The sequence below is a fragment of the Hyperolius riggenbachi genome, chromosome 5, assembly GCF_040937935.1.
Source record: "Hyperolius riggenbachi isolate aHypRig1 chromosome 5, aHypRig1.pri, whole genome shotgun sequence".
NCBI lineage: Eukaryota > Metazoa > Chordata > Amphibia > Anura > Hyperoliidae > Hyperolius > Hyperolius riggenbachi.
The window spans coordinates 370,121,950-370,137,995 of record NC_090650.1 but is presented as its reverse complement, the minus strand read 5'-3'; the positions used below and the strand labels follow the sequence as shown (position 1 = coordinate 370,137,995).

Below are 16,046 nucleotides of genomic sequence, written 5' to 3'. Positions count from 1 at the left end.
ATAATAATAATAATGTTGCATGTTTTTAATGCTGCGGTATAATGTCATGCGTGGAAAGGTAAGAGGTTTATGCATTGCTTCCACCTGGCAATCCGCTCACGTTACACATCTGTGACTTTGTACCACAATCTCTCATGCTCCACATAGTCTTCACAGGAAGCTCACACATCATTTCTCAACTTGCTAGCTATCATTACGGTTAGCTGATGTGTTCTTACGTGTGATGAATTTATAGGTCAATATTAATTTTTTACTTTGGATTTTACAGGGGAAAAAAGACAAAGAATCAAAACGGAGATCATGAAAACCTGATGAATGCAGTAAGTATAGCAGCATCTCTCGCCATGACTATGTTGAGTTTCATTGCTGGCAGCACATAGCAGTTGGTGTGTGGACATGCGCAGAATGTTTCCTAAGCGGGACTGGGAGGTGAGCAGCCCGATCATTCCATCCATCCGGAGTCCAAAACCATTTTAGTCTGATCAGATTGCTTATCATTTTCCCCTCCATTGATGGGCCTTAAAGTGGACCTGAACTTTTGCACAGGAGAGAAGGAAAACCTAGAGGAATGCACTATATATATATATATATATATATATATATATATATATATATATATATATATATATATATATATATATATATATATATATATATATATATATATATTTAGAGTTTAGCCTGTATAATTCCCCCTCATCTGGGACGAAGCACCAGTGTAATATGATCTCTCAGCTGTGTCAGCTGGCTGCCATGGCAGAGCAGCTAATTGGTAAACACGGGATGTTAACCCTATGTCTGCTTTTATGAAAGCAGGAAGTAGACACACTGCAGATTTATTGCAGGGTTTGTATAAGCTGTAACAAAGAATGTTTTTCTCTTTAAAGGTTATTATGCTGTTGCGTATCTTTATAGAGTAGAGGATTTTCTAAGTTCAGGTCCACTTTAACACTTGTTTCCAATTGATTGTAACGATCCAATCAGAAGGAAGGGGGAGGGGGGGATAAGTTAGTGTCAGTCAAGTTGCAAGGGGTGGATTATAATGCATAATGAAGGGGGGAGGGGAAATTCAAATCTGCCAAGAAAAATGCTGTCATAAAGTACAACATTCAAAGTGAGGTGCACAGCTAAATAGCTAAATGTGTGTATGTATCCGGTGGATGAAGGTATGCACAATATGGTGAACCCTGTATAAATGCAGCCTGGCTCTGGACCTCAAGCTTTGTACACACACCGGATGAAGCTTGGCTGAAGGAGGCGATATCATCTGCCTCTGCCAAGAATCTAGCGTATGTACAGCAGCCTCTGATCCTGCTTGGCCAGCGTTCAGCCTGGCAGATCGATTCAGCTGAGCACTGGCCGAGAGCATTGCTGTCCCCACTCACCCTGCCCACTGTGTGATGTCATTCCCAAGCTGCTCTGTCAGCCCTCCTCTAACCACGCCCTCCATGCATAGCAGCAGAACAAGTCACTAGCCTGTAGCGACGTGTCTGTACAGTGTCAGCACTGCAGTGTTGCCTGAGGGATCAAGTCCCAATCCCTGCTGGGTGACACACCTTCTATGTGTGAACTCTTGCACAGCACAGAAGGAAAACGGAGAGAAATGCACCCTGTGTGTTCTTAGAGAGAAGAGCCTGTCTAATTTCCCCTCATCTTCAAATAATCACAAGTGTAATTTGAGCTCTCAGCTGTGTCAGCACAGAAATTCATCAATCTCGGCAGACACAGCTAATATGTAAACACAGGATGTGAACCCTTTCTCTGCTTCCATGAAAGCAGGAAGTAGACAATCTGCAGATTTATTGCAGGAGTTCTGTAAGCTGTAACAAAGCAATGTTTTTCTTTAAAGGCCATTATGCTGTTTCTTATCTTTTAGAGCAGAGAGGAAGTTCTGAGTTCAGGTCCGCGTTAAGCTGTATAGCAGTTGCATTATAGGTATTGTTAAAGCAACTCTCATTGCTATAGGCTTTTAACAGATCATGTAATTCAATAAGACCTTCGCCTAGACCTATTGCATTTAAGCATTGTGTGTACTGTATAGCAGTACTTGCTTCCAGCTGTTCCCACAATCCCTTGCTCCACATTCTTTGCTCCCATTGTTTCTTCTGACAGATTTTGGGGGATTTCTACTAAAGTTAAAAAGGATAGAACAGCAGAAGCAGCGGGAGGTGACTGGATAAATGTCACAATGTGGAATCTAGATGCAAACCGCATGTATCATTTTATACCAAGGATTTCTCAGTCACCTGAAATAAAAATCTGCAGGTGGAGGTACAACAGCCGTGCCTGACTGACTTCTGATGTGTGCACTGTTCTGCTGATGAGTTACTAGCACAGCTCATAAAGAAATCTTAAAAGATCAGCTTAATTCTACTGTTGCATTCATGGACCCTACATAGCTTAGTGATAGACTTGTTGCACTCACTCAGCAAGATATTTTCATCTATAAACTTCCTTTTTTGTATTTATACTATACGCTTAAAGCGGAATTGTCAGCCACAGAATCAAATTACATTTACCCACTTCTCTGTGCTTATGTAGTCTGCCTCCTGACCCTCCAATATAATTGGCACTCCAATATAATGAATGTGTAATGAATCTTATCTCCGTCAGCCTGGCTCTATTCTGGTAAATTGCCGGGGAGAAGGAAGCTTGTTATCTCCCCTCCCACATTACTGCTTCTTACTGATTGGCTGAGGGCAGTTTAGTGTGAGAGGCTGAAGCTGAAAAAGGAAATACACCTTGCCCCTCTGCAGAATCTGTTGAAATACTATGCTGTGCTAAAATTTGTTGACAAATCAAGCTAGATATGACCATGCAATTTTTAGGAGAGAAATAAAAAGGGTAAGGGAGGAAATTACATCAGTATTTGCTTCAGTCCGAGGCAGTAAAGATGGAAAATGCCAGGAAAGGTTTCTCTTTATTAACTATATAAAATTCATTAAAATCAAAATGTGGACAATACAATACATATGCTATGTAAGTAGAGCATATGTTTAACTCTTATACAGTAAATGTGTTTTTCCCTGAGATAGTATGGCCGTCCCTGCTGTTTTAATATATTTAATAAATAAATCACAAATTGATAATTGGAGTTTTAAGGCGTGAGATGTTCTTATATAGAGCATGTCATTACTTATTTGCTGCTGCCTTCGCCGGTGGGCATGGTTGGGCTCACCCCGCCCCCCCCCCCCCTCATGTCCCGATAACATGCCTCGTGTGTGTGTGTGCGCTTAAGCTGACTTTTTGGTGTGGGTAGGGTGCAGGGCTAGCCAGGGAAGATGTAGCACATGCACAGCCCGGGTGCTCGCAATGAATAAATATTGGCATGTTATGTTAGCCACACCCTCTAAGCACGTTGGGCTGATGTCAGTGAAACATGTTAGGTTGACTGGCTGACATCTCTAGCTTGCTGCACCTCCAGCACACCCAACTTACTGCCACCCCCATTTCCATTCAGAACACGCAAGTATGTGCTGGACAGCCAAAGCATTGTTCCTACATGCCTTATATTCTGTAGCCCCCCCTTAGGTAGCCATAGCATCTCTGAACAGTTGAGGCATGGACTCCACAACACCTCTATGGTTTCCTGTGAAATCTGGCACCAAGTCATAAGCAACCGATCCTTTTATTTTCTGTGCCTTCATGAATCATACCTTCTTTCCAAGCAAATAACAAGCGTAAATTATGCACAAACATCCAGCCAACTACATGATCTAAAAAACCCAAGCCATCAAAGCCACCTTCTTCTGCTGCATGGTCCAGCTCTGATGCCCAGGTGTCCATTGTAGTCCTTTTTAGGGATGGACAAGGTCGACATGGGCTTAGACCAAGGGCTGTGGAGTCGGTACAAAAATCATCCAACTCCAACTCCTCAGTTTATGAAACCTCCAACTCCGACTCCAGCTACCCAAAATGGCTCCAACTTCTTAGTCTAATTCTTAACAGGGTTGTGGGTTTGGTACAAAAATCATCCGACTCCTCAGTTTATGAAACCACCGACTCCAACTCCAGGTACCTAAAATTGCTCCAACACCGACTCCACAGCCCTGCTTAGACCTGTAGATACAAGGCTCCATATGCAGCAAACTGCAAAGTATACAGTAGCTTTACTTTTAGGGTGGATTACACAGGCTAGCCTTCTTTCCCTAAATCCATCAAACAGCCATGGGCACTTATGACTCTGCATGACCCAACAGTTCAGCTTGGGTGTAAATGGCATATTTATGCATGGCTGATGTATATGGTGATGCCCTATTATGACAAGTGAATCTACAACTGCAGTATATCAGAAAGCCATCTACAGGTAGCCGTTGTTGGATCTGCTATGGAGTATGTCACACTAATGACACATTAGGGGCTTCATCCTCTTGATCAGATATTTTTATGGCCTTGCTTGTTTTATGCCTCTTGCAAGGTGGGCCCCCAAGCTGTGAGGGTCACAATGGGGATGTAAGAGGAGGGCTGTGAACATTGGGGGTGCGCCATCAAAGTTTTAAGGTGGGAAATGGGCCCTGGACAGAGCACTGCATGATGAATTATTATTATTATTATTTATTGTATTTATAAAGCGCCAACATATTACGCAGCGCTGCACAATAGATAAATGGGTTAACATACAAGGTAGGACATACAGGAAACTCACAACAAAACAAGATCATGCAAATGATTTGATAATACAATGTCATAGGTTCAAAATAGAGATTGTTCTAGTCCACAAAAGGGGTGATTGTCAGTAAGATTGCATAATCAAGCTAGAAACACTACGGGAGAGGGCCCGGGAGATAAATGAGCGGATTGTTCTTCCCACCACAGGTGCCACTTCCTTGTCTTTCTCTCATTGTCTACCCTCTCCATAGAACAGGACAGGCTGCTGGGCTGAGCAGTGTGTCTTTACAGTGAGTACTGCTAAAGCTGTTCATTCAAAATGGTCAACAACAATCATGATGGCAAATATTGCCCATTTGCACCTAGATTCAGCTTTTCTGAATCTCAATATGTTCCTGAGCTTTATAGATATTTTTTCACTTAACCACTTAATGACAAGCTGACTTATAAAAACATCCTGCTAGAGCCTCTTAATGGCTCCAGGACGTTTTTATAAGTCAGACAGTGCTGCTGCCGCTGTGCATGTGCACGCTCGTGCACGTGCATTCCTGTGCACGTGAAAATAGTGAAAAAAACCCACCAAAGTGAAAATACACCTTTATTTCCAAATACTATCTTGTCACCATACTTTATACTAGGGACGTAATTAAAATCTTGTGATAACCAGGACAAATAGGCAGATAAAATGTGTGGGTTTTATGCACAGTAGCAGTGTTTATATTAAAACTATAGGGGATGAAATTGGAGAAATTGTGTATTTGTTCATTTTTTCCTTGTTTTTCCCTTTGAAATGTATAGAAAATAATTACTGAAAACAAATATCAACCTCAAAAAGCCCAATTGGTGGTGAAAAAAACAAGATCTAAATCATTTCATTGTGATTAGCAGTGATTACGCTGTTGGCAAATTAAAGGGTTGAGCACTGAAAGGTGAAAATCGCTCTTGTCCGTTAGGGTAAAAACCGCTTTGGGGTGAAGTGGTTAAAGTTCGCTTTAAACTGTATTCATGCATTTTTTTTTCAATCAATGGAGATCATTAAAGTGTACCAGAGGTGACATGATGAGATAAACATGTGTATGTACAGTACTACATAATCTGGGCCCTGTATATATGAAAGAAAGCTGTGTAGCAATGCCCGCAATCTCAGATCCACAGGTTCTAATAATCTAGTCCTACCCAGAGTCCACCTGAAAACTTTTGGTCCCAGAGCCTTATGTCATGCTGCTCCTACGTTATGGAACTCACTTACCTCAACAGATCAGGACAACTCCATCTCTGGGCGCAGGGCCAGCCCTAGACTTTTTGCCGCCTGAGGCAAATTTAGAAAAAATTGCGCCCCCTCCCGTGGGGGGCCGCCGAGCCGGAGGGGTAGCGGGCAGGACAGGGGTATTGGGCTTAGCGGTGGGCCTAGCCACTGACGTCACTTCCTGCAACACCACCCACTGTATTGTAAGTGGACGGCGTTGCAGGAAGTGCCGTCAGTGGAGCGCACGCTGGAACGCAGAAAAGGTGAGTCCGCCCCGCCCGTGCCTCTTACTATCGGCTGCTTCCTAACTATTTACAGCTGGAGGGGAGCGCAGATCGGGGGACCCAGTCGAGGGAGGGGGGGTGGGGATCCGACCCCCCTCCCCACCACTAGGCCCAATACCCCCGTCCTGCCCGCTACCCATCCGGCTCAGCGGCCACCCCCACCCCCCCACACCCACGGACTGACGGGTGCCGCCCCTAGAAGTTTGCTGCCTGAGGCAAAAGTTTCACCCCGCCTCATCAGGGCTGTCCCTGTCTGAACGTGTTTGACGTGTTGGAACCTTGTCAGGAATCTAGTAAACCACACTGATAAGCAAATTACAGCCATAAAAGTTTTCTTAACAGAATACAACTTGTGAGGCCAGAAGGAGGTAGAAAAAGGTCAATAGTTCATGTATTTTCATTTAGGGACACTTAATAGGCTGCCACTGAGCAGAGACAACAAATGTTTAAATATAAAATACAACCAAGGGATATCTAAAAAGGAGAAAAAGTCATTTTTAGGAGTAGGAGGATACATACAATTGTTTATCTCATCAGTTTATTTCACCTCTGGTTAATTTTAAAGAATTAGTACTGTATATCTTTAAATGCATTGCTTGCGCAGGAATCTTGTTTGGTTTGGAGCTGGCTGGAGACAGTTTCTGTGGTGTCTTTATTTAGATTTTGTTGGATTTCTGCAACATGTAAATAGCACAGCAGAGGCAGCGGGAGATGATGAGATGAATGTCACGCCACCTAATCTAGGCATCAAACCTGCAAAGCGTGGCGTTCTACAAAGGACCGCTCAATCGCCTAAAATGAGTAGCTGCAGGTAGAAGAGCTTGTGAAAGCTGCACCTGTCTGCTGATGTGCTGCTGTGTGTTCTGTTCTGGCATCATTTCCTCACACAGCTCATACATGAATCCTGGAGGATCAGCTTCATTCTACTGTTCCATTTACTGAGCGATTATTACAGAAGCAAACCTTCATTCACGCATCTGCACATTTGGCCATGACCAATAAAAGACCTGCTATAGATGTATTCAAGCAGCAATGCCAGATATCTGTGATCTGTAATACCCCAGCAGAGATCACAGCCTCACTGATGTCCAGAATTCCCAGGCTGAGCTGCTTGTGTTAGAATTGCCGTATGTATCCCTATGATGAATCCACTACTTGTTTGTCCTCTGCACCCTCTAGTGGATTCCCTGTAGGAACAGAAAGAGAACTGGAGAAACTGCTACACGAGGAACCTAAACTTTCATCCAGCTTCTATATGGTGATTGCCAATAGCACCGTATTATAGGCCCAGCTGGTGTCCTATTCCACATCAAGCAAGAAAAATTAAAAAAATTGTTTCAGGTGTGTGATCCAAACACTACTGCAGCCAAAGAGATCAGCAGGACACCAGGCAACTGGTATTTAAAAGGAAATAAATATGTCAGCCTCCATATTCCTCTGGCTTTCAGGCGTACATTGATCATTTTGTGCTATGGTAGCCCTTCTGTGAGACTAGGCCAGGGAGGCTAGGCTTTACTTCCATCTGGAGACCAGTTAAACGCTGGTACACAATCATACGTTTACTGGTTGTCCTTTCCTGGACCACTTTTGACAAGTACTAACCAGTTCATACGAGGATCACTGCAAGGGATGCTGTGACACTCATGTAGCCATCATCATTTGACTTTATTTCCTGAGTCACTCATATTAATAGACTTGTCCACTTTTCTAGCTTCTAACAGATCATCTTCAGGAACTGACTAATCCTTAGCTGCCTTCTCATATAGCCCATCCCTTCACAGGTGCCACTGGAGCAAGTTAATAATCCATGCTATAGTATCGTGGCCGATTGATGTGTGTGAAATCTATATAGCGGATGTAGAGTGGTTAGAGAGAAATGAGTCGGGTCATTAGCCGGGTCCGGCTGGTACTTAAAGACCTGAGGATGAAACCTACTCCAATCATAACAGAGAAAAGTTTAGTTCTTTAGTAACCTGAGCCAGAAGCCGGTGATGGAATAGTAATAAATTAGGCAGGTTTTACAGATTAATTTAATCTGAATAGTAAATATACCGTACTGAATCTGGATTTTGTATTGGAATGATAATTTAACATGGTTGTTTTGCACTTTACGTGATTTGTGCTCCCATAATCACTGCATGTATTTTTTCTATGACTTCAGCCTTCCGAGAAGGAGACGCACAGCCATTCTGTGACCAGTCTGGGGACAGAGGCTCCGGTCAGCAGTTATCGGAATGGAGCCGTCAGCACCGGGGATGGTAAGAGGATAGAATCCATCTGCACTCACCTCATATAAGCTACATTTTCATTGGCTGATTGTCAGCTGGAGAGATCCTTTGTGGAAAGGTAGTCTAAAGCTGTGCGGGGCCATCTGAGCTGAGAATGTAGTGTGTACAGTTATCCCATGACATTGCTTACCGATCCGCCGCACCAGATGAATGACCCCAACAAACGAGCTCATTATTCTCACGCTTGCTCGCTCATTGCGTGCCGATCCATCCTCCCTCGTCCAAACGCCACAGAAACCATGCACAACGCATAGCTGTATTGTGCTTATTACCCGCAGTGCTGCCCACAGGATTGAGTATGATTCTTATGGGTGACACTGATTGATGATATATATACAACTTAGAACTGTGAAGAGTAGGGATGATCAATGGTGCAAATAATTCTGAGTTGATGCAGGATTAAGCAAGTTTTATATACAAAAATATGCAGCAAATACTGTATAAGCAGCTTTAAAACGGACCAATCAAATTCTACCTCGGCAGGATTCGATTGGTTAATTATCAAGCTGCATAAATTTGACTACAAATATGCATAATACTACATTAACGCTGAATAATTTGCATGTTATTGACCAGTCTTAGTTATGAGTACAGGTGACCCTGACACCATTCATGACATCGTTCACATTCAGTCACGTTGGGTCCAGGGATGGGCTCACGGGTAATCACTAGTCCGCAAGGACTCAAATTCATAATTAAAATGAGCCTTAATTTCCCTGGGAAAGAGACAGGCGGCACCTTTTATACTTTCTTACTGGCTGTGGACCAGCATACAAGCGCAATACTGTTTCGGGGTTCCCATTGTTTGGGCCCCGTATATCTACTATATCTGTTTCATTGGCCTTTATCTTCCCGATGTTGTATCCGAACTAACATAAGGATTTTTGGAAGTCCTGGGTGGTTCCTGGTCCTCTCCTTACCACTGAATGCGAGACAGTGGCGTAGCTAAGGAGCTGTGGGCCCCGATGCAAGTTTTACAATGGGGCCCCCCATGCACTCTATACATAGCAATTGAAACGGCGCACTAAAATCTGCCAATGGCAACTACAATGTCAGAGGTGCAAGAAGGGGATGGGGAATAGTTTGTTAATGATTACCACTATTCAAAGTATATATATATAAAGATGATTATTATGAGCACAGGACCAATATAGAGCTAATACCGTAGTTGAGGCAGGGCCATTCGGGGCCCCTCTGGCCCAAGGGCCCCCGATGCGGTCGCTACCGCTGCACCCCCTATTGCTACGCCCCTGATGCGAGACATACAACTGTATAACGTGGGTTGTCAGCAGTTGGTAAGCTCCCTCTAATCCTTTGGGTGACGGTCTACCACTTGGATATGAGAACTCAATGATCACTTTGGTGAAAGACGATTGATTGTGAAACAGTGAATTCACTTACGATCTGCGCTGACTCTTTAATAGCTTTTATATGTGTGGACTTTTGGACTCTGTCCTTTCTCGGCAGCGATCAAACTATTGTTTTTCCTTGGCGCTGATTTTTTGTTTTGTATTAGTATAGTTGCTCCCCGGTATTAGTATAGTCGCCCCCAGTATAGCTAGTATAGTTGCCCCAGTGTAGTGTAGTTGCCCCCATTATGGGGGAAACTTGAAAGGAGGGACAGCGGCAGGGAGGGGGGCCAGACCCCCCCATGTCCTTCACCTGGGTCCCCTCCTGGCGCTTCCCCCCTCCAAATTAGCAGCGGCAAACAGAATCGAGCATCAGCGGGTGGAGAGGAATCACTCGCCTTCTTCCTGCGTTCCCATGTGACACTGGTCTCCAACTTCTCCCCACTCACTGTGCTTCCGCTAATCAGGAAGCACAGAGCGGTGGAGAAGACAGTGACCAGCGTCATGTGACGATGACTCTGCGTGCCATCGCCTGGAATGCAGGAAGAAGGTGAGTAAATCCTCTCCACCTGCTGATGCCCACTTCTATTTGTCGCTGCTAATTTGGAGGGGGGGAAGTGCCAGAAGGAGGAGACCCAGGTGAGGGAGGTGGGGCGTCTGACCCCTCTCCCCGCTGCTGTCCCTGCTGCCTCTCCTTTTGTGTTGCTTCCCCCTCCTGCGGGTTCGGGTGGCTGGGGGGGGGGGGCAGCAGCTGGCCGGGGGGGGGGGGGCGGCAGTGTATGCCCCATTTTGCCCAACGTGCGGGCGCCCATGCCCCTTATCATCCAGCCGCACAGCTGTGGCAATTAAACAGAAAGTCGCGAAAGTCTTAACATTTTAAACGCATACAAATAAGTACCTTTCTTCCTGAGTAAAATGAGCCATAAATTCTCTCCTATGTTGCTGTCACTTACAGTAAGTAGGAGAAATCTGACATGAACGACAGGTTTTGGGCTAGTCCATCTCTCCATAGGGGATTCTCAGCATGGCCTTTATTCTTTATAAAGACATTCCCTGAAAATGATTTATACAAAGATGCTGGCCAGCCTCCCTGCTCGGCGTACCCTTTTTTTTTGGCAGTTAGATGGAGCAACTGCCATTTACGAAGTGCATTTCGAAAATAAATAAATCCCTGTGAACCCCCCATAAGGAGATGGGCTAGTCCAAAACCTGTCAGTTATCTAGGAGATAAGTAATAGGAGAAAAGTAATTTAAGGCTCATTTTACTCTGGAAGAAACGTACTTCTTAATTGTATGTTTGCACATATATTCCATTTTAAGATTTTCTCGACAGAGGTCCTTTAAAGAGACTCTGAAGCAAGAATCAATCTCGCTTCAGAGCTCATAGTTAGCAGGGGCATGTGTGCCCCTGCTAAAACGCCGATATCCCGCAGCTAAACGGGGGTCCCTTCACCCCCAAACCCACCCCCGCAAGCATTGGTCGCAAACTTGGTCGTGAGTTTTCTTTTCCTGGAGGCAGGGCTAATGGCTGCAGCCCTGCCTCCAGTCGCGTCTATCAGCGGCGCATCGCCGCCTCTCCCCCGCCTCTCTCAGTAAAGGAAGACTGAGAACGGCGGGGGAGAGGCGGAGATACGCGCTGACAGACGCGCATGGGGCAGGGCTGCGGCGGTTAGCCCTGCCCCAACCAGTAAGCGCTCTCCCGCTGCACCGAGGGGATTTGGGGGTGAAGGGACCCCCGTTAAGCCGCGGGATAGCGGCGTTTTAGCAGGGGCACACATGCCCCTGCTATCTATGAGGTCTGAAGCGAGATTTATTCTCGCTTCAGACTCTCTTTAAGGCTCATTTTAATTACGAATTAATCCTGGTTGGGTCATGGTTGACTTAACTCTATTGTTCTTGTGTTGTAGAAAGACAAAAGGGGAAATTCAGAGCCCACGTTATTGTAGTATGTAACGACCTATATTGGAAAAGAATATCCTATAGTGAAATAAGGTTACTGTTCTGGCATCCACTGAAGGGCAGTGGAGAGGTAAGACCAGACCTCACTGTAGGTATGGAAGTAACGTGCAACACCCCTCCACCAAGTCTAGACAAAAGATTACAGATGTTTGAAAAACAGAGACGCCAAGAAGAAAAAAATACACTAAAATCAGTTTAATAATGGGAGGGTGTGGTGGACTTGCTTCCCAATGAATGACACGGATTGTCTGATTCAGCTGAACAAAAAAACTTTATCAGATCATACTTCACTGTGCTGTGATGAGTTTCGTGGGTAACACCTGTTTCATCAGGCAATCTTTGTCTGGGGGGGCGTCTCCAGAGGCATAACTAGTGGCCAAATGTAAAAAAAGAATACTGTAGAGTTTTAAGACCATACAGTACCAGAATGAATTCTTCAAAGGGGAACAATGACCCAGTCCTGTGTTGATCTGTATCATAATAACTTGACAGGTTTATGGATGCAGTACTGTGCACTTTTATGTAATCCTTTCTTGTTAATGGGAATTTTATAGTCAATAGTGCAACACCACCGTGTGTTTGCTTACTGGCCTTTGTAGCACCGCTAAACCTGTTGCAGCCGGAGGGAAGGAATGCCATTCTCAAGGTTATCTGTAATTGGCCACATCCGCCTGTATTTCACGCTTACAGTACCGCTGCTTTTCTCCTCTAAAGATTATATAGAAAAATGGCAGATTTTCATTTATTAAGCAACTTTCCTCAAACACGATGCATTAACCTTTTGTACGCGCACTGCTCACTGTAGCTTACATTACTGTCTCTGCAGCAAAACAGAGCTTCTTTTGTTGCCCATATTGCCATATATAATTAGGCTGGCGACAGCATCAAAGTGGATCCTTATATAGTCACTTCCTACTCCACTAGCAGCAAATTGTCAAATCCATGTACATAATTGTGCTGTACATTAATTGGACTTGATGCCTCGTGGGCATGACACAGTTATAGGAGAAACTGATGAATAGGGTCTGATCAGCTGACTTCCACAGCATAAGCTACAAAGCCATGCCTGCCTGAGCTCAGAGCCAGATAGCATTTATAACCATAATTAGGCTGGTGTGACCAATTAGAAGAAAAATTATACATTAACCCATTTCACGCCACTGTCCGTATAGCAGGAATTATGATCTCTGGAAATTGGTTAGTTTTGTTAAAGTAACCCTGTCATGTGAGAGCTAGGGAAATTGTGATCTTAAAGTGAACCCGAGGTGAGAGTGATATCCAAGCTGCCATATTTATTTCCTTTTAAACAATACCAGTTGCCTGGCAGTCCTGCTGATCATTTTGGCTTTAGAAGTGTTTCAGTAACAACACAAACAAGCATGCTGATAATCTTATCAGATCTGACAATAATGTCAGAAACACCTGATCTGCTGCATGTTTATTCAGGGTCTATGGTTGAAAGTGTTAGAGGCAGAGGATCAGCAGGACTGCCATGCAACTGGTATTGTTTATGAGGAAATACATATGGCAGCCTCCATATCACTCTCACCTTGGCCTCACTTTAAACAGCTTGTAATAATTAATGGCACCCATACATACATAGATTGCTGCCCAATGTGGCAAACAGATCGATCCGTATCTGATCTGAATCTGATTAGAGAGTTATTAAATCCCTTTACACAATGCTTATTTTCAATATCGATAATCTGTCAGACTGCAGCATTGCACTATTCGATGCTGCGCTGTGGGCCGTCGATCTGCCACCACTGCTCCCGCACCCTCAATCAATGTTTTCTGTCCAATGATTATGATCAATGTTTGGTACAAATTGATTGGAATTATGATGGACGAGGCCTGCTGTGCTAAAGATTTTTGGGCAAACTTGATCTGAGCAAGCAAATCTTCCGGGAATCAACAGGGAAAATCAATTTGTGTATGGCTTGTTTAAAGGGGAACTGAAGAGAGAGGTATATGGAGGCTGCCATGTTTATTTCCTTTTAAGCAATACTATTTGCCTGGCAGCCCTGCTGATCCTCTGCCTCTAATGCTATTAGCCATAGCCCCTGAACAAGCATGCAGCAGATCAGGTGTTTCAGACTTTAAAGTCAGATCTGACAAGACTAGCTGCATGCTTGTTTCTGGTGTTATTCAGATACTACTACAGAGAAATAGACCAGCAGGGCTGCCAGGCAACTGGTATTCATTTAAAGAAAATAAATATGGCAGCCTCCGTATACCTCTTACTTCAGTTCCCCTTTAAGACTGACCCATCAGCTATAATGCTTTCTGATCACTTATCTACAGCAGGTACACAGGAACATATCCGCTTCGTATAGCCTGTGTTACTGCCTCTGACAAAGCAGGTAAGGCCCGCGAAACTGCGTCACACACCCTACAATGTCTGGTAGCTCTCTGAGAATGTAATAAAGATGACCTAGATTGGAATCTTTGGTATGGTGCCTGCAATCTACTCCACACTGACGTTATACAGCTATCTGTCTGGAGGCACAGCCTAAGGCATCACGTTCCCTCAGAGGTCTGAACAGTTCTCTGGTGTCGATCCTTTCATCCCTTTTCGTTGGCACACAGATCAGGTGGATGGACTTTCCTATGACTTCTCATTCTTGTATTATGGGAGTGATCGCAGGACATGTAAAGCGATGCTGAGACTGATATTGATTGGGGATCAGGGATATCCTTTTTATATCCGTGAACTATAATGCTTCTCAGTGTGCTCTGCTTATAATCAAAGAAGGGGGGCATTAGACCCCTACTGAGCATTTACATGATGCCCCTAGAGACCTGAAACTGCTGCTTCACTGCGCATTACATTTTAGAGTACTTATACTGAAATGTGCTTAAAAAAACATTAAATAAGGTTTTAATGAATAGTGCCGAATACATTTTGCCATTTTTAGACATAGGCAAACCAGGCAGATGCTTGGGGTGGCACCTGTAGAAGCTATGAAGACCCAGGATGTTAATAACTAGCATAACACACCCCTTATAACAATAACAAGGGCTTGCTTTGTGGGTTTGGATTTGTGAGGTTTATCTGGACTGGTAATAATCTGTGTATCCTTCATAGGCCTTTTTAAAGGACCACTGAAGTGAGATATTGAGTCTGCCATAACAAGTTGCCTGGCAGCCCCGCTGATCTATTTGGCTGCAGTAGTGTCTGAATAACACCAGAAACAAGCATGCAATCTTGTCAGATCTGACAATGTCAGAAACACCTGATCTGCTGCATGCTTGTTCAGGGGCTATTGTATTTGAGGCAGAGGATCGGCAGGGCAGCCAGGCAACTGGTATTGCTGAAAGGAAAAAATAAATATGGCAAGCTCCATATACCTCTTGCTTCAGTTGTACTTTAAAATAACAAAACATAATTTGACTGTAACTTATCAATTTGTTATTTGTGCTTCCTCATGGTGGGAATACACCACGAGTTGTTTTTGGCAGATAGATTGCTCGATAGATCATTTCCAAAAGGTCCGATCTGATTTTCATTGTTTTTCTGATTGATTTTCTCATAGAAGTGAATGAAAATCGATTGGAAAAATGATCGGATAGTAAATCTGCCGAAAAAACTAATTGTGCCCATACACTCGTCAGATTAGCAGCAGATAGATAGAGTTGGGCCGAACCTCCGATTTTAGGTTCGCGAACCGGGTTCGCGAACTTCCGCGGAAGGTTCGGTTCGCGTTAAAGTTCGCGAACCGCAATAGACTTCAATGGGGATGCGAACTTTGAAAAAAAAAATAATTATGCTGGCCACAAAAGTGATGGAAAAGATGTTTCAAGGGGTCTAACACCTGGAGGGGGGCATGGCGGAGTGGGATATACGCCAAAAGTCCCCAGGAAAAATCTGGATTTGACGCAAAGCAGCGTTTTAAGGACAGAAATCATATTGAATGCTAAATGACAGGCCTAAAGTGCTTTAAAACATCTTGCATGTGTATATGTTACGGCCAGAACCCGAAGTGTGGCCACTTCTAGTTCTGGCCGGCCACTTCGGGTTCTGGCCGGCCAATATGCGAAGTGGCCGCAGCGCTGCGGCCAATGTGAGAAATGGAATGTTTACAGCCGTCTCGCCCGGCCAAATTGATGACAAACTTGCTTAATTTAATAAAATGTAGCCGGCGGCAATGTCATAGAATAGATGAAGCCGCCGGCTTTCGCGCACTGCCTCTCCCCGATCCCCCCTCCCTCCTCTCGCCGCCTCCCATTACAATACGTAGCAGCCGGGCGGGGACATGCAGCCGGAGAGTCGTTCGTCGCAGCAGGGGCAGCAGAGCGGGGGAGGCTGCAG

At 44.4% G+C, this 16,046-nt stretch overlaps 1 protein-coding gene across 21 annotated transcripts in view; it reads left to right on the top strand.

Moving 5' to 3' along the window:
* Nucleotides 1–16,046, top strand: part of PAG1 (phosphoprotein membrane anchor with glycosphingolipid microdomains 1) — a 359,982-nt gene that overhangs the window by 321,345 nt on the left and 22,591 nt on the right. For all 21 annotated transcript variants that reach the window (XM_068237539.1, XM_068237537.1, XM_068237534.1 and 18 more), the window contains 2 exons: nucleotides 269–320; nucleotides 8,300–8,396. In XM_068237539.1, the coding sequence (XP_068093640.1) occupies nucleotides 269–320; nucleotides 8,300–8,396 (149 nt within the window). The remainder of the gene's footprint in view (nucleotides 1–268; nucleotides 321–8,299; nucleotides 8,397–16,046) is intronic.